Source organism: Bombina bombina, chromosome 8, assembly GCF_027579735.1.
Source record: "Bombina bombina isolate aBomBom1 chromosome 8, aBomBom1.pri, whole genome shotgun sequence".
Taxonomy (NCBI): Eukaryota; Metazoa; Chordata; class Amphibia; order Anura; family Bombinatoridae; genus Bombina; species Bombina bombina.
In genome coordinates, this window is record NC_069506.1 from 209,847,539 (window position 1) to 209,867,773 (window position 20,235).

Genomic DNA, 20,235 nt, shown 5'->3' on the forward strand with positions numbered 1-20,235 from the left:
GTGCTTTTAACTATGTGTTTAACCCATTTGTGATTTTACAGGGTCATTAGTGTTAAAAAGTGTATGTTCCAATGAATTTGAGCATGTATTTTGTCCCACTAGGATGGGCCTTTAATTTTAGGTTTGCTTTTTTTTTTCAATCATATCAAATTATTCTACTATAGTAACAAAAAATAGATCTAAATAAGATTTTTGAAAAGTGAATAGCTGCAGTTAAAGGGTACACATAGAAACAAAAATGTTTCTAGGGATCCAAAACATTATGTTTTTAGTAAAAAAGTGTTTTTTTTTAAGCAAGAGAGGTTATCTTTAATGCATTATTAAACAATCTGGGACACCCTTGACCTTTTGGACAGCAAAGCTATAGATGAACTATCTAAATACCACATGTAAGACTAAAGACTCAGGTAGGTAAAGCATTAGAGCTGTGAAATATTCTATTACTGCGTTAGGCAGCAGCTGATATGAAAAAGAAATTAAAAGATCAAAATGAGAGAAAAAAGGTGCAGCAAAACAATTAATTGTGTTAGGTTTACAATCTGTTTTGAAAGTTTAAATTAAATGTTAATTATTCAGATAGAGCATGCAATGAGACCTTTCAATGTTCTATTATCAAATTTACTTAGTTCTGTTGGTATCCTTTGTTTAAAAGCATATATAGGTAGGATCGGCAAACACCAGTGCATTACTGGGTGCTAGCTAGTGACTACACATATATGCCTTGCCATTGACTCACCAAAATGTGTTCAGTCAGAGCAGGGATGGGGAACCTTGTCCCTTCAAATGTTTCAGAACTAGATTTCCCATGATGCTCAACTGGTCTTCAGAGTGCCTAAGCATCATGGGTAATGTAGTTCTGAAAACATCAGGAGGGGCAAGGTGCACCATCCCTGTTTTAGAGTCTCAGTAGTGCATTTTTGCTTTGAAGCTAACTATATGTTTAGTCCCTTTGCAGGGGTTACACATTTATATGCAACCAATAGTGCAATAATAAAATGCCATTTTTTCCCCACTTGTATGTCCCTTTAAAATTTTGGCATCTTTCCCTTTCCCATTATCCTTTATAAATGTATGGGGAGCAACCAATATCTTGAATGGAAACTGAAGTTTTTGTAGACAATGCAATAACATGATAGGTTAAAATTTGGAGGATCAAGTACAACAGGACCGATCAAAAAAACAAAACAAAAAAACAAACACACCTTTAAAACAATATATGGTGACGATTGCAAAATACGTTTTAATAAGGAAATGTTCCTGTCTGTACTAGATCTGAGAGATGAGTGATACAGCTAAAGGAAAACAGATTCTTGGGTGTGTAAAGATAAATTATCCAGGGCAAACCCTATTGAGGTGCCCAAATAACTAGAGGGATACTGAACCCTCATATGTATGTTTTATAGCTAGCAAAAACAAATAGTAACATGTCAAAAAGTGCTAAGAAATAGTTCTGTTCAAGAAATAGAACAGTAATGCAGTCTGTTTAACCCCTGCAAAAGGAGAGTAGTAAAATCCAGTTCGGGATCAGGCAACATACTGTATCCTGAGAGGAAGACAATTGGCCAACATTAAACTTTCATGATTCAGATAGGGCATACAAGTTTAAACAACTTCTCCAATTTACTTTTAGCAGGAAATTTGCTTCTGTTCTCTTGGTATTCTTTGTGAAAGCTAAACCTAGGCTCATATGCCAATTTCTAAGCCCTTGAAGGCCGCCTCTTATCTCATTGCATTTTGACAGTTTTTTCACAGCTAGACAGTGCTAGCTCATGTGTGCCATATAGATAACATTGTGCTGACTCCCGTTGAGTCTGTCAAAGAAACTGAGATATGGGGGCAGTATGCAGAGGCTTAGAAACATGGTAACCATAGAGGTAAAAAGTGTATTAATATACAGTGGGGCAAAAAAGTATTTAGTCAGCCACCAATTGTGCAAGTTCTCCCACTTAGAAGATGAGAGAGGCCTGTAATTTTCATCATAGGTATACCTCAACTATGAGAGACAAAATGTGGAAACAAATCAGACAATGTGATTGTCTGGATTTGGAAAGAATTTATTTGCAAATTATGGTGGAAAATAAGTATTTGGTCACCTACAAACAAGCAAGATTTCTGGCTCTCACATACCTGTATCTTCTTCTTTAAGAGGCTCCTCTGTCCTCCACTCATTACCTGTATTAATGGCACCTGTTTGAATTTGTTATCAGTATAAAAGACACCTGTCCACAACCTCAAACAGTCACACTCCAAACTCCACTATGGTGAAGACCAAAGAGCTGTCGAAGGAGACCAGAAACAAAATTGTAGACCTGCACCAGGCTGGGAAGACTGAATCTGCAATAGGCAAGCAGCTTGTTGTGAAGAAATCAACTGTGGGAGCAATAATTAGAAAATGGAAGACATACAAGACCACTGATAAACTCCCTCGATCTGGGGCTCCATGCAAGATCTCACCCCGTGGGGTCAAAATGATCACAAGAACGGTGAGCAAACATCCCAGAACCACACGGGGGGACCTAGTGAATGACCTGCAGAGAGCTGGACCAACATAACAGAGGCTACCATCAGTAACACACTACGCTGCCAGGGACTCAGATCCTGCAGTGCCAGACGTGTCCCCCTGCTTAAGCCAGTACATGTCCAGGCCAGTCTGAAGTATGCTAGAGAGCATTTGGATGATCCAGAAGCGGATTGGGAGAATGTCATATGGTCAGATGAAACCAAAGTAGAACTGTTTGGTAGAAACACAACTTGCCGTGTTTGGAGGAGAGAGAACACCATACCTACTGTGAAGCATGGGGGTGGCAACATCATGCTTTGGGACTGTTTCTCTGCAAAGGGAACAGGACGACTGATCCATGTACATGAAAGAATGAATGGGGCCATGTATCGTGAGATGTTGTGTGCAAACCTCCTTCCATCAGCAAGGGCATTGAAGATGAAATGTGGCTTGGTCTTTCAGCATGACAATGATCCCAAACACACCGCCCGGGCAACAAAGCAGTGGCTTCGTAAGAAGCATTTCAAGGTCCTGGAGTGGCCTAGCCAGTCTCCTGATCTCAACCCCATAGAAAACCTTTGGAGGGAGTTGAAAGTCTGTGTTGCCCAGCGACAGCCCCAAAACATCACTGCTCTAGAGGAGATCTGCAAGCAGGAATGGGCCAACATACCAGCAACAGTGTGTGACAACCTTGTGAAGACTTACAGCAAAACGTTTGACCTCTGTCATTGCCAACAAAGGATATATAACAAAGTATTGAGATAACTTTTGATATTGACCAAATACTTATTTTCCACCATAATTTGCAAATAAATTCTTTCCAAATCAGACAATGTGATTGTCTGGATTTATTTCCACATTTTGTCTCTCATAGTTGAGGTATACCTATGATGAAAATTACAGGCCTCTCTCGTCTTCTTAAGTGGAGAACTTGCACAATTGGTGGCTGACTAAATACTTGGTGTTATGGTGAATGGGTTAAATAAAAAAAGGGATTGTCCATCTTTTTAAACAATACACAATTTCAAGTAGACTGTCCCTTTAATCCCTTGTGTTAAACTTTCTTGGCAGGGGGTTGTGTGTAGAATATTGCCCAATACACCACAGGTCTATATGGGGTAGTGCAAACAAAAATAAATAAAAAAAAACAGTTAAATTACAGCCAAAAGCAACTAAAAAACAAATAATGAAATTAATTTAAGTTTTTCGCCCGAACACTTTACAGGGAATTCCATTGTATAATGTCCCTAATAAAAGAGGAACGGTGAACATTTGCCGTGTTCAGCTGAAATAAAATACTGGTTACAAAATACAAATAATCTTATATATCAAAAATACTTTTGGAGAATATAAAATAAAAAAAATCAGGAGTATACATACAACAAGACAACAAAATATGGACTAGTAAATTTAGTTTTCTGGAACAGAACAGACTTTCAATACAATTATCAAAACAAGATAAAAGAAAAGGCTTGCAACTGAAAAGAAGATTAAGCAAACAGTAATTGAAGGGTTTAATAGCTAAAAGATTGCAAGAGCCTATAAATAATGAGAGAGCTTGATTACCTTGCTGGCACTGTATAAAAGGGAACCTGTAAAATTATGTAGGAGCAAACAGGTTATTAAAAGCTTAGTTCTTGAATAAATGCTATTTATGATGCTTTATATAGTGAGCTTTATTATATGTTGCAGATTAATAAACGAGCAGCCTAACTATGGCATCATAATGATGCTGAATTTGACCCACTAAGATAATTGTGACCTCATCAGACCATAGAATATTTCCCCCAATGTTTTTGACTAGTTGCAGCAATGTCAATTTAAATACGAGTGGGTTTGCTTCATTAAACCAATGTATGGTCTGTTGATATCCCAACCTACCAGAAGTTGAAATCTACAAATCAATTCTCCAACCCATAGAACATGATTGGGCAGAATTGGTTAGAAAATAAGAAACTTATTACGCTAACAGTAAAAAATAATGTACACAGTTTCAAGAGACACACTTTTAATATGGCTTATCGAATACAAAACCTTAATTTATTATTAACTGAATTGGTGTGAAAAAGATATCACAAATTACTAAACCTAAAAATAATATTATGTGGCCCCAATACAGCCATAGTCCCCTTTTCCTGTAAGGCTTACACAAACTAATAAGTTATCTGCCATATTATACAAGGAAATGCTGGCCCCCATTATAAAAAGTGACCTTTGCACGTATTGGTTCTGGTAAATGTCAAAAGCTAACTCTATCCAATGGCACAAATAGGGTATTTACTTGTATAAGGAATGCCAGAAATAAATATATTTAGCAGCCATAATCAGCAGTACAGGGTTTTAACCATAAAAACCGGCCAATCAGGGCAGCAAACTAGCATGTTGGCTCAGAATATCCTAACAACAAATTAATAGGCTTAAACCCAATTTGTCAGAAAATAACCCACAAACTAGAAGGGACAACAAGCTCTTAAACTGAATTAACACACAAGACCCAACATCACCACCTGACTTATAAAAATCCCTGCAGAGAGTGCTCACTTAAACTTATGATGTTTATTAGAAGGCCTGTCCTTTTAAATTAATCACAAGTTTGATAGAGGACTTAGACATTGGTAAATCATAATTCGTATTATAAGCTCAGGGTAGTTGTGGCTAATTTAACAAAAAGGGATACATGATATAATAATTTGGACGAATTTAAAACACCTGACCATGTAGTAAAAGCCTCAGAAATCTGGCTAGAAAACAAGATGAAATGAGAAACATTACCTCATATCTCTGCTGGAGTAAGTTTATTAAGCAGCTTTTTCCCTATGTGGAGCTGCTGCCGCCAATATTTAAGAAGCAGAAACTGCTTATTTTTCCCTCTCCACCACCTCAGAAGTGGCTAGATCAATGCACCCCGACACTCGCTCTTCAGGGTGATTGACATTTCCTGCTCTAGCGTGATTGGTAGCACCGGAGACAAAGAGCAGCATTGCACAAGAATCCACTTGTGCCACTGTTAAATTTTACCCTGCGGCATCGGAAGGGGCAATTGCAGGCGGACAGGTTCATTACTTGCAAACCTGTCTGCCTGCAAGGATGGTAATCTTACCCCATAGTATAAATATTTAGTGGCGTAAGGTTTAAAAAAAAAACAAAAAAAAAAAAAAAAAAAAACACACCACTCGAACTTTAAATGCAAAAATTAAAAAATAAATAAAAATTAAGTGCACCCAAAAGCCTTATGCTTCCTCGCCACAAGAAAGACGCAGAAAGCTTCAGCCCTGATTATGGAGGATACTAAAACTAAGAAACCATTACTAATCTTTGTTTACTTGCTATAAGCCACAGCACAAGGAAGACAGTCCGAGCAATGTACTTCATGCTTCATGAGAGGGCTCCTAGGGGGACCTGTAAGGAGCATAAGAAGTTCCCGATTGTGAAACAAGTAGGCGCATAGTGAAGGTTCCGATATTTAAACATTCTGGTACAAAAATAAATACAATACAGCTAAAACAAACAATGACTGTTTTGTCAGTTCCACCAAGCTTCTAGAAGTAATGGATGCTCGCCATGTTTAAAACTAGGTTTCCCCTTTAATATAATTACGGTATATATTATTTTCTAAACTAAAACAATTTATGGGGAACTTTAATTTTGGCGCTTCAATTTCCTGCCCAAACTCCAAAGCAACAAAGAGCAGTTCTCTAACCTTGGTCACAGTTACCACCATTCCACTGCACTCACCCTACTTGCTGTACTTTGTATATTCCTCCTATGAGTATAATCAGCCTTGATTCTCTTCTGATACCTAAGGGAACACCTCTATCCTTATAATAATCAGAGTTTAAATGTGTATTTTCAATCTGTCTCATGCCCCTCAACACTGCTATATAAAATTCTGAAGCGTTATAAATATATTACGGTTTGTAACAGGGGATACTTTCCTTTTATACCACACCCCACAGTGATGGTTGTGAAACTATGTGTTCAAGCTTAAAAGATACCCAGTTTTCATTAAAAAAAAAAATATATATATAAATTGAGAGGAAACTGGACAATTATTAAAATGTGGCTACCACCTAAATATAACATGATTTTACTAAATAGGGCCTAATTCCCTATTTGGAAACTGGTAACAAAAACATTTATCTCCATAAAAGTATATGGAGAATTTTTATGTTACCACCAATCTCCAAACTTTACCACCTCAAAGGAAACTAGGCCTAAATAGGGGGGAAAAGGGTAAGTTCTTAAGAGCGCTAAAAAGAGCATGCTTAGGGGAAAAAAAAGGGGTTCATGTCAGACAGATACAGATGTTGTGTCATGCATTAAATATATATGAAAGGAAGGACTCTTCATTTTGCCACTGTACAAATATTTTGTATTCCAATTTTTTAAGAATGAATAATGTATATAGTATAGGAAAAGTGCACATGTGGTGGACTAAATTAATTTGAATTAAGAACTTATGTATGATATTTTGCTGTTAAAATGAGGATATGGCAAGGTACACATGCTTTACAATTTTATATCCCTCTCTTAGGCCCCCACCAATACATTTTCTCTTACCTCTTACTAGAACATCCTGACGCGTGGCTCTGCTTCGAGAGCATTTGTGACCTCACATAAGAATGTTTTTGTTCACACGTTCGTCAACCCGGGTCCACATACAGTGTAATACCATTTGCACGCACAGAGGTGGGAAGTGGAGCTCCATCAGCTCTATAAGAAAAAGGAAATGCATCAGGGCGAGTAGAATAGGTTATATTTTGCTACAAGGTCTGATCCCCAATAACGTAACTTCATACTTTTTCCAAACCAAAAAAAACAACAAAGCTAAATATTGTCCAAGCCCAGAAAACCAAAAACATCGGTATTTCTAACCAGTCGGGTGTGATGGCATTGCCCCAGTGCATCATTAGTGGAATAATTCATAATAAAATGTTTATATGGTGCCAGCTTGGAAACTTCCATATAGTTTTATGTCTGATATAGCCTTACGGCTACAATCCGATAGGCTTCTATTTCCTGTGTTGCGTTGGCTGATTATTTTTCCCATAAACCATTCTATACAACCACAACAAACTTTATTTTACAAGTTCACACTCTGGACGCACATCAAAAAGCCAACACCTATGTACAGAACCTGTATGTATACTCACGTTTTCCAAGTATATGATGTAGGGGGAGGGTTCCCTCTGGCACTTACAAGTCAGATAAGCCCCCATTACGATTTAAAATGCCAGTTATTATCATATCCTTCAATAGTAACAACAGCGAGAGTCTGCAAGAAAATATTGAAGATTTAGATACACAACATTGGGAAACATTTGTATTTTGCTAGTTTTCATACTTGATGTAAGATTATAAAGTGGAAACATGAAACTCAAAATGTAATTTCTCTTTTAGGATATAGACAGAACCATACAATTTTTAAACAACTTTCCAATTTACTTATATTATACATTTTGCTTTATTCTCTTGATATCCTTTGTTGAAGGTGCTGCAACTTGTACTACTAAGATTTAGCTGACCACATCTGGTGAGACAATGACATATGCAGCTAGCTCACAGTAGTGCATTCCTGCTTGTGTGCCTAATTAACAAAAGATACAAAAAGAATAAAGCAAATTTGATAACAGAAAATCTATAAGTCATATAAAAAAAACAGTTTTAATTAAAATCTAAAAATATGGCTGCAGTGCTTAGAAAGGTAGCTGGTTAATATGAAAATGGTTTATCATTTGAACGCAAAGTGTATTTTCACAGGCACTGGAGGGTGTAAATATTTTCATAGATGAAGTGGTTCATTTGGACAAAATATGAATATTTACAGTATATTTATTGCATATAACAATTCAGCACTGTAATGTTGAACTGGATATATTCATAACTCAATGATTGTACCAAAAGATAGTGGCAGGTGGAAAACCACATACAAAAGGAGACCAGTGGTAAAGGAGAAAACTTTACATTTTGTGTTGATCTCAACACTTCAATTTGTATAAGATAAAGTGAATAAATGATACTCACATTGTACAGACCAGCACCAATGGAATGGGAGTTTCTTATTTCATGGCTGATTATGCAGGTTACTTTCTCTCCATCAGCGGTCCATGTTGGCATGAGCCTGTTTGGCTTATTGTAGTGGATGGTACCATTAGTGTTGTTGGTTACCAGTGAGTACTCACGTTTGCCCTAGGGACGACTTGTCTGCCATGTAATTTGAGAAGGAGGCCTCCGTTGGCTGACACACACTGTGGGCTACTGGCACCCCTCCTGCTCACCGGCCACCACAGAGATAGCTTCAGCAGAATTCTGTGAATGGCTGTAGGGATGCAAAGTAGAGTTTAAAAAATGTTTTACAGTCTACTGAAAACCCATACCAAAGTACATGGCTCTTTAGATTTTAATTGCGCACCTACATTTTTTTTATTATTCTGTATTAAATTTTAAATTATAGCTCCTTTAAAAATTGTGTCTGCTCTTAGGTTTCATATAAAATTTTGCAACCACTTGTATAGAGAAAAATGTTAATGTTTTGGGCAAGCTTGAGACGTAGAAATCTGTTTGGACTTTAAAGCAACTATAACTGTAAAAAAGGAAAATATTTCACCTCACAATTTCCTCAGCTCACTAGAGTAAGTGTTCTATAAAAGTTATCTTTCAGTTACTGCCCCTCAGCAGTGCGGATGTCATGAACTGTATTACTGTGAGGCTCATGAGACTTTCATAGTAAACTTCCTTTAAACTGACTAGGGAAATAACATGAGTGTGCAATGAGGCACGCTCCTTAGCAGGTCCTGGGACAGGCATACTGATTTGCTAATCTAAAGTCCTTCACAGGGGGGTGTGAATACTTAGGAAATGTTGAGGTAAAATATCTTTTTTTAAATAGAGATGTTTAGGTGATATTTTCAAGTCAGCTTTTTACAGCTATGCTGCATCACTTTCAAATGTTTCTCAACATTTGGGTCTCAGGTCCCTTTAAAGATGTCTGTTCACCGTGGCTGTAATTAGTCTCTATGTTTACACTGCAAATCCTAAATATAGTATAAAAGGGACAGTATACTGTAAAATAGTTTTTCCCTTAATGTGTTTTACAATTGCTTTTTTTTACCCAATTGCACAGTAAAAAATGTATGAAAATTAGCTTTTTAAGAGTTTATTTCTGTATATTAAAGCTCTGATTTTGTGTTTTGAAGCCACAGCCTAATTAAAATAGGTTGAGCTTGTAGGTATAATCAGATCTCATTACTGATCACATTGTGTACTATATACCTGCTTCTTTACTCTTTTAGTATCTGTCCCTTAAAAACAATCACCAATACTTTGAGAGAACAATGGAAAATCAACATTTTATTACCTTATCTCTGCCTTTATCACGCGGCCACAAACTTTCAGAATTGGTGGGGATACCACATGCTAATAAAACAATTACAAATCTGCCAATATAAGGGTAAAGGAGCTACTTGTAAACAATTTACTACACTCCAGCAGGTAAAGTGGATCATTGGGAACAAATTAAAGGGGAGACATTTTTTGAGTAAACTGTCCCTTTAAGGTTAGGAAACTAGCAAATTCTTACAATGTACACTCAACTGAGTGTTTGCCTTTTTGTTTCCTCCTGGGAAAGTGGTCACTTCACATTCATTCATCCCCTTCATCGGTTGCAAGGAGAGAAGAGACTGTAGAGTGCGCGCTGTTCTGTATGGGATTTTGGAATCCTGGATTCGTGAATCCTCCTGCACATGGGTACCATACTGAGGGCTGTATGCTGCTACATTAGTACCATTTCTTAACCAAACTACTGAGTCACGTGCACATTTTGGTCATTAGTGATGAATGAACAGGGCAGGGTTACTTCTTTTCCCAGGAATCCAGTAAACCTTTGTCTCTTTACGATGATCTGCTGAGCTGCAGAACTGGAAAAAAAAAAAGGATGGTAGAGTAAGCATGGTGTACTACAGGAAGAAGAACAGTACCATGGTGCCCCAGAACCCAGTCATGAAAAACAATGCTAGAAGATGAAATAGCCGTAAAGAGGGAAACGTCTGCAGGATATGAGGTATGTGTGGAACAATACAGGTAACAGTCATTGAGAAGGTGATGGCAGATCTATAATGCTATAACAATTTAACAAATATCAGTTTAATTTGAAACACCCAAATGCTAAACAAGGATAGATAGATATATTTTGTCGTCTGGGGTGTTGTTTTTCTTGTTCAGAGAGAATTGCCTGGTATTTCGGCGCTAGACTGTCATTGGGCAGGATCAGACTGATATGTACAGGATATTTTTTCTCTGTGAAAGGCATTAGTGTGCTAAAAGAACGCACACCCTGAGTTGCAATAAAAATGAACAGGAAGTTATTCTAGCTTTTGTTCTCTCTCAAGGAGTGCTGTTCTCTCTCTTCTATATATATATATATATTATTTACTATATATATATATTACATACACACACATATAACAGATAAAAATAGAAGAATACAAAGGGAAACTAATTTTATTTATTATTGATTTTTTTTGCTAGTGCAAAAGAACTATACACAAAAATGTTGAAAGTTGTTCTTCTTGTTAGTTAAAATGTTCAAGTTTTCAATCAGGGCGATAGATTGATAAAGCCCATTGACCATGTTTTATATTATCTCTTCTCTGTGGACAAACAGGCCATATATTATAAATTTGTTCTTGCACTGATCAAAGCCTCACAGCATGTCATGGTGTAACAGTGGGCTTTTTAATTTGCAATGTGCCATTTAAAGGGACAGTGACTTAATTTAAACATTCTTAATTCATACAGAGCATGCAATTTTTAACAACTTTCCAACCTCACTTATATTATTAGATTTGCTTTGTTCTCTTGGTATCCTTTGTTTTAAAGCATACCTAGGTATCCGCAGGAGCAGCAATGCATCATAGAGAGCCAAAAACCACTCTTAGCATTTGTGGGCCCTGGGCAAGACCAACTTTGTGGAACCACTCAGCCAGCGTCCCTATACCCTTCACCCATATGCATAAAGCCCTCCTTAGACCCAGCATGAGCATTACCTATATAAAGAACAAACACTATATATTACACCTCCTGACAACATACACATTCTTCCTAATCTAAATACAGGATATGAATTACACTTTCACATACCCAGAACCCTGACAGTGTGAGCCAGGTCTACTAAAGTGCAGGGCCCTTGGCGGGTGCCCCTTTTCTCTGCCAAGAGGGCTGGACTACTAGGAGCTAGTGATGATTGGTGGATGCACAAACTGTTCCTCTTATCATTGGCTCACCTGATATGTTCAGTTAATTAATGTAAGTGCAGTGCTGCTCCTTCAACAAAAAGTATATAATGAGAATAAAGCATATTTCATACTAGAAGAAAAATTATATCTTAAATTGTGAGAGAGAAAAAAAAAAGGAGGGGGGTTCTTGTCCCTTTAAACATGACTGCAGTTTGGCACTTCTCTCCAAGAACACTCATTTCAATATGTGCATCTCGCTTTGCCAATAACAAGCATTATAACAGTTTAATATTAGGAATGGGCGAATGTTTCTAAAAATTCAAAATTGAAAACCGAATTTTGATACAGTTGTTCGAAAATAAAATGTTATATAAACATTCAAAATTCGATTTGTAATTTTCGTTTTCAAATTTTTCAATAAAATTCCGAAAATATTCGTTTGAATAATAGAATGTTTAGCAATGTATTCATTCAATTTCGAAAATGTAATATTCGAATGTGACATTCAAATTTGAAAATAGTATTTCTAGTCTACAACTGTGTTTAATAAATGTAATATTCAAATTCAAATGCTACATTCGAATTTGAATGTCACATTTGAATTTGAAATAGTATTTCTAGTCTAATACTGTGTTTTAAATGTGATATTCGATTCGAATGTGATATTTGATTTGAACGTGACATTCGAAATAGTGTTTCTAGTCTACAATTGTGTTTTATAAATGTAATATTCAAATTTCAATGTGATATTTGAACGTGACATTCGAAAACTGAAAATAACATTCGAAAATCGAATTTTTAAGAATATTCGTTCTTATCAACATTCTATTATGTAAATCAAATTTCTACAATTACATTCGTTCTAACATTCAAATTCAGATATAAACATATTCGCCCATCTATATTTAATATACAAATAATTTAATTTAGTCAACAAGTCTTTAACATCTCTGTTAATCAGTTGTAAAAGCACATGTTTAACAACCAGATTTTATTAAATATATGCACTAGAATCACATATTTAATCACTTTATGTTCAACAGTTTTTGTGAAGCTCATCAGGAGATAACAGAAAATTTAAAAAAGTGTATTATTAATGAACCCTTGTGAAATCTAATATAAACAGAACTCTAAAAATGGACAAAGATTCAGTTTGTTGATACATAAAAACAGAATTTATGCTTACCTGATAAATTTCTCTCTTTTGCGATGTACCGAGTCCACGGATTCATCCTAACTTGTGGGATATTGTCCTTTCTGACAAGAAGTAGCAAAGAGAGCACCACACCACAGAGAGCGGTCTATATAGCTCCCCCCTTAACTCCACCCCCCAGTCATTCGACCAAAGGCCAAGGAAGAAAAAGGAGAAAACTATAAGGTGCAGAGGTGACTAAGTTTACATTAAAAAAAAAAATACTATCTGTCTTGAATAGACAGGGCGGGCCGTGGACTCGGTACATCGCAAAAGAAAGAAATTTATCAGGTAAGCATAAATTCTGTTTTCTTTTGCAAGATGTACCGAGTCCACGGATTCATCCTAACTTGTGGGATACCAATACCAAAGCTTTAGGACACGGATGAAGGAGGGACAAGACAGGAACCTAAACGGAAGGCACCACTGCTTGCAAAACCTCTCCCAAAAATAGCCTCAGAAGAAGCAAAAGTATCAAATTTGGAAAAGGTATGAAGCCAAGACCAAGTCACAGCCTTACAAATCTGTTCAACAGAAGCATCATTTTTAAAAGCCCATGTGGAAGCCACCGCTCTAGTGGAGTGAGCTGTAATTCTTTCAGGAGGCTGCTGTCCAGCAGTCTCATAAACCAAAAGGATGATGCTTTTCAGCCAAAAGGAAAGAGAGGTAGCCGTAGCCTTTTGACCTCTACGCTTTCCAGCATAGACAACAAACAAAGAAGATGATTGGCAAAATCTTTGGTTGCCTGCAAATAAAACTTCAAGGCACGAACCACGTCCAAGTTGTGCAACAGACGGTCCTTCTTAGAAGAAGGATTAGGACACAGAGAAGGAACAACAATTTCCTGATTGATATTCCTGTTAGAAACAACCTTAGGGAGGAACCCAGGTTTGGTACGCAAAACCACCTATCAGCATGGAAAACAAGATAAGGTGAGTCACATTGTAATGCAGATAGTTCAGAAACTCTTCGAGCTGAAGAGATAGCAACTAGAAACAGAACTTTCCAAGATAAAGCTTAATATCTATGGAATGCATGGGTTCAAACGGAACCCCCTGAAGAACTTTAAGAACTAAATTGAGACTCCATGGCGGAGCAACAGGTTTAAACACAGGCTTAATTTAACTAAAGCCTGACAAAAAGCCAGAATGTCTGGGACATCTGCCAGACGCTTGTGCAACAGAATAGACAAAGCAGATATCTGTCCCTTTAAGGAACTAGCTGACAATCCTTTCTCCAATCCTTCTTGGAGAAAAGACAAAATCCTAGGAATCCTGATCTTACTCCATGAGTAGCCTTTGGATTCACACCAAAAAAGATATTTACACCATATCTTATGATAGATCTTCCTGGTGACAGGCTTTCGAGCCTGAATCAAGGTATCTATGACCACTCAGAGAAACCCGCTTTGATAAAATCAAGCGTTCAATCTCCAAGCAGTCAGTTGCAGAGAAATTAGATTTGGATGCTTGAATGGACCTTGAATCAAAAGGTCCCGTCTCAGTGGCAGAGTCCATGTGACAGAGATGACATGTCCACCAGGTCTGCATACCAAGTCCTGCGTGGCCACGCAGGCGCTATCAAAATCACTGAAGCTCTTCCTGTTTGATTCTGGCAATCAGACGCGGAAGGAGAGGGAATGGTGGAAACACATAAACCAGGTTGAACGACCAGGGTACTGCTAGAGCATCTATCAGTACTGCCTGAGGATCCCTTGACCTAGATCCGTAACAAGAAAGTTTGGCGTTCTGACGAGACGCCATCAGATCCAATTCTGGTGTGCCCCATAGCTGAACCAGTTGAGCAAACACCTCCGGATGGAGCTCCCACTCCCCCAGATGAAAAGTCTGACGACTTAGAAAATCTGCCCCTGATGATTGATATAAGCTACAGTCGTGATGTTGTCCGACTGAAACCTGATGAATCCGGCCGATGCCACGCCTGAAGAGCATTGAATATTGCTCTTAATTCCAGAATATTTATCGGTAGGAGGGCCTCCTCCTGAGTCCACAAACCCTGTGCTTTCAGGGAATTCCAGACTGCACCCCAGCCCAGTAGGCTGGCGTCCGTCGTCACTATAACCCACGCTGGCCTGCGGAAACACATTCCCCTGGACAGGTGATCCTGTGACAACCACCAAAGAAGAGAGTCTCTGGTCTCTTGATCCAGATTTATCTGAGGAGATAAACTGCATAATCCCCATTTCACTGTTTGAGCATGCATAGTTGCAGTGGTCTGAGATGCAAGCGAGCAAACGAACTATGTCCATTGCCGCTACCATAAGTCCGATTACCTCCATACACTGAGCCACTGACCACTGACGGCCGAGGAATGGAATGAAGAGCTCGGCAGGTGGTTAAAATCTTTGATTTCCTGACCTCCATCAGAAATATTTTCATGTCCACCGAATCTATCAGAGTTCCCTGGAATGGAACTCTTGTGAGAGGAATAAGAACTCTTTCACGTTCACCTTCCACCCATGAGATCTTAGAAAGGCCAACACTAAGTCCGTGTGAGACTTGGCAAGTTGGAAAGTCAACGCTTGAATTAAGATGTCGTCTAGATAAGGCTCCACTCCTATGCCCCTCGGCCTTAGGACCGCCAGAAGGGACCCTGCACCTTTGTGAAGATTCTTGGCGCCGTGGCCAACCCGAAGGGAAGAGCCACAAATGGTAATGCCTGTCCAGAAAGGCAAACCTGAGGAACTGGTGATGATCTTTGTGGATAGGAATGTGTAGATACGCATCCTTTAGATCCACGGTAGTCATATATTGACCCTCCTGGATCATTGGTAAAATAGTCCGAATGGTCTTGAAGGATGGAACTCTAGGAATTGGTTTAGGATCTTGAGATCTAGAATTGGTCTGAAGGTTCCCTCTTTTTTGGGAACACAAACAGATTGGAGTAGAAACCTTGCCCCTGTTCTGTTTTCGGAACTGGGCAGATCACTCCCATGGTAAAAAGGTCTTCTACACAGCGTAAGAACGCCTCTCTTTTTGTCTGGTTTACAGACAATTGAGAAAGATGGAACCTCCCCCTTGGAGGAGAATCTTTGAAATCTAGGAGATACCCCTGGGTTACAATTTCTACGGCCCAGGAGTCCTGAACGTCTCTTGCCCAGGCCTGAGCAAAGAGAGAAAGTCTGCCCCCTACTTGATCCGGTCCCAGATCGGGGGCTACCCCTTCATGCTTCTTAGTGGCAGCAGCAGGCTTTTTGGCCTGTTTACCCTTGTTCCAAGCCTGGTTAGGTCTCCAGGTTGGCTTGGATTGAGCAAAGTCCCCTCTTGCTTTGCAGCAGGGGAAGAGGAAGCAGGACCACCCTTGAAGTTTCGAAAGGAACGAAAATTATTTTGTTTGGTCCTTGTCTTATTTGACTTATCTTGAGGGAGGGCATGACCCTTCCCTCCAGTGATGTCTGAAATGATCTCTTTCAGTGCAGGCCCGAATAGGGTTTACCTTTGAAAGGGATGGTCAAAAGCTTAGATTTAGAGACACATCAGCTGACCAGGACTTAAGCCATAACGCTCTACGCGCTAAAATGGCAAAACCTGAATTCTTTGCCGCTAACTTAGCAAGATGAAAAGCGACGTCTGTAATAAAAGAATTAGCCAACTTAAGGGCCTTAATACTGTCCAAAATATTATCTAGTGAGGTCTCCATCTGAAGAGCCTCTTCTAGAGCCTCAAACCAAAAAGCAGCTGCAGTGGTTACCGGAACAATGCACGCTATAGGTTGAAGAAGAAAACCCTGATGAACAAACAAATTTCTTTAGGAGACCCTCTAACTTTTTATCCATAGGATCAATGAAAGCACAACTGTCTTCAATAGGTATAGTTGTATGCTTAGCCAGAGTAGAAATAGCTCCCTCCACCTTAGGGACCGTCTGCCATGAGTCCTTTATGGTGTCAGAATAGGGAACATTTTCTTAAAAACAGGAGGGGGAGCGAACGAATACCTGGTTTATCCCACTCCTTAGTAACAATGTCCGAAATCCTCATAGGGACCGGAAAAACAGTGTAAACAGGAACCTCTAAATATTTGTCCATTTTACACAATTTCTCTGGAACGACAATAGGGTCACAATCATCCAGAGTAGCTAAAACCTCCCAGAGCAATAAATGGAGGTGCTCTAGCTTAAATTTAAATGCCATCATATCTGAATCTGTCTGAGGGAACATCTTTCCTGAATCAGAAATCTCTCCCTCAGACAGCAAATCCCTCATCCCTACCTCAGAACATTGTGAGGGAATATCGGATACGGCTACTAAAGCGTCAGAAGGCTCAGCATTTGTTCTTAACCCAGAGCTACTGCGCTTCCCTTTCAACCCTGGCAGTTTAGATAAAACCTTTGTGAGGGTAGTATTCATAACTGAAGCCATATCTTGAAAGGTGAAAGAATTAGACGCACTAGAAGTACTTAGCGTCGCTTGTAACTGGTTGTGACACTTGGGGAGAACTAGATGGCGAAACCCGATTTCCTTCTGTCTGAGAATCATTTAATGCCAAATTCTTATAAGTCAAAATATGCTGTTTGCAATTTATAGACATATCAGTACAATTGGGACACATTCTTAGAGGGGGTTCCACAATGGCTTCTAAACAAATTGAACAATGAGTTTCCTCAGTGTCAGACATGTTTAACAGGATAGTAATGAAGCAAGCAAGCTTAGAAAACACTATATTTAATGAAAAATACACAATTTGCAAAAACGGTACTGTACCTTTAAGAGAAAAAAAAGGCATACACAAACTGCAAAACAGGTTAAAATTGCTTCAAAAATTCCAAAATTTTAACAGTACACCCACTAAGCTTTAGAAGGATTGCACCACAAGTAAAAAAGCAATAGACCCCCAAATGAAAAAAACGGATTGATAATTGTCTAAAACCGGTTAAAAACCCCTAAAAGCACCTTGCCAAAGCTCTGCTGTGGCCCTTCCTGCCCTTAGGAAGCGATAATATGGGGTTTAAAGCTTCAATTAGTCCCTCAGAAGACCATCAGGACCTCAGGAAAAGTTGCTTGCTGCTTGTAAATGTAAGCCCCGCCCACCTCACTCGATGTTGCTGGGGACTACACAAAACTAACAAATCCTGCCTGAAAGCCATGTGGGTTATAAACAACCCTCAAGCAAATGTCCCATAAAACAGAAAATGTTACTCCCAGACACAAAAAAGTTTGTCCCAAATTCACATAAACTGATTGGCACAAAAAAAAAATTAACCCTTTATGCAAGCTAGTAAAAACCTCTGATAACACTAGGATTACTGCTTACCCTTCCCCTAATGGGAACACTGTTAGCCTTTCTGAGTTAACAGTCTCTGCAGAAAATATGACTGAACATACCTCATTGCTGTATAGCAAGAAACCGTTCCTCACACTGAAGTTTTCCTGTACTCCTCAGCTCATGTGGGAACAGCAGTGGACCTTAGTTACAAATGCTAAGATCATCCTCCTCCAGGCAGAAATCTTCATCTATGTCCTGCCTGAGAGTAAATAGTACAACACCGGTACCATTTAAAAATAACAAACACTTGATTGAAGATAAAATAAAACTAACAGTTTATCACCTCTTCTCTTTACCCTTCCTGCTTAGAGCCAGCAAAGAGAATGACTGGGGGTGGAGTTAAGGGGGGAGCTATATAGACAGCTCTGCTGTGGTGCTCTCTTTGCTACTTCCTGTCAGGAAGGACAATATCCCACAAGTTAGGATGAATCCGTGGACTCGGTACATCTTGCACAAGAAAAAAAGACTTGTCTGATATGTAGTGTTTTTAAGAGATAACTCTTTGTGATGGTTACAAGTCACTGTCAAACATTCACTGAGCTTGTTAATGCATCTATAAACTCGCTTGCCTGATATAACTGAAAATAAAACGAAGCATAAAATAAACAATATTGTTTCTACCAACACTAAAGTAAAAGAATATACATATGTAAATAATATTTGTTGACATTTGAGACTGAGCAACTATTACCCATTTAATTAAAAACACACACTACATAAAGGGGGTTGTTATACCTACAGATAGGAACTTCCCAGCAATCAGGGAGATAAAACATAACCAAAGCTGTTGTTTTTGGCACAGATCAGCAGCAAATGCCACATACTAACTAGTTTCTCAGGGCAGAATGTACTTGGCCAAAGCATGGAATAAATCTTTTTTTTATTATTATATTAACAGCATGTATACATAAAATAGGTTACCACAGATTTTATGTTTGCATTCACTTATCAGCAGGCGCATGTGCATCTCAGATATATACAAAGATTCAATAGAAGCCAAAATAAAGCTATTTCGGGTAACAAAAAGTAAAAACATTACATCATCATCATGTAAAAGAACAGCAACTAGACAAGCTAAAATTCTGTGCATTTAAAAAAACCAGTACAAAAATAATATAGTATAATATATATATATATATATATATATATATTATATATATATATATATATATATATATATATATATATATATATATATATATATAATCAATCCCCACAACCATATTTTTTTTTTTAATGTATTTTTTTTACACTGGTTGGTGCCTATGCACCTACTCCACAGGGCGCCCCAACTGAAATTACTTTTTAACTTTTCTTTTATCAGCAGTTGTGCTGCACCACCCATCCTATGAATCCTAAGCAGAGCTGAAAACTCGGATTCTAAAGTAGAGGTGCAGGCTCACACAATGCTCAGTGTCAATGTTGCAAGCAGTATGGTTGCCGATTGGCTGTAATGCTTGATGAATGCAGCATGTAGCAGAACTTTAATAAAAAAACAAAAAAACACTTGTGCAGCAACTCTCCTTCAAACACGTCAGCACTGGAATGCAATTATAGGCAAATTTCAACATGGCAGCACCCATGACGAGAGGGAGACGGCAAGTAATCTCAAAATGAAGCTTATAAAATGTACTTCATGTTGATGTCCCTTTAACTAATCTGTTGGACCCCTTTCTGGGGGTTAAACACATAACATTGTAGCATCGCTAGTAATACAATTCTAATCTAGTGAATCAGAGCATGGAATTTTATCACTAAATTATATTATTATCTTTTAGATGCAACACATGGAAAAAAATAAAACCCCATTCTCCCTTTAATTTTTATCAACGTGAGAAAAAAATAATAATTAGAACTGGATTGCAGATCTAATTAACCAAATGCACTCACAAATCAACAGCAAGACGGGCAGCCTTCACTGTACGCACATATGACACAGGGAAGAAAAGATTTACTAACGAGCTGTTGCCTTGCCAAGGTAGTCGTACACCAGGGATATAATAGAGTAGAAATGCAAATATATTCAT

General features: G+C 38.2%; 1 protein-coding gene across 1 annotated transcript in view; it reads right to left on the bottom strand.

Moving 5' to 3' along the window:
• NECTIN2 (nectin cell adhesion molecule 2) overlaps positions 1 to 20,235 on the bottom strand; it is a 134,543-nt gene extending 114,308 nt beyond the window's left edge. The window contains 10 exon segments of the mRNA XM_053691069.1: positions 7,061 to 7,151; positions 7,153 to 7,213; positions 7,654 to 7,775; positions 8,542 to 8,560; positions 8,562 to 8,689; positions 8,779 to 8,819; positions 10,080 to 10,301; positions 10,304 to 10,408; positions 10,411 to 10,511; positions 20,099 to 20,235. Coding sequence (XP_053547044.1) covers positions 7,061 to 7,151; positions 7,153 to 7,213; positions 7,654 to 7,775; positions 8,542 to 8,560; positions 8,562 to 8,689; positions 8,779 to 8,819; positions 10,080 to 10,301; positions 10,304 to 10,408; positions 10,411 to 10,511; positions 20,099 to 20,235 — 1,027 coding nt within the window.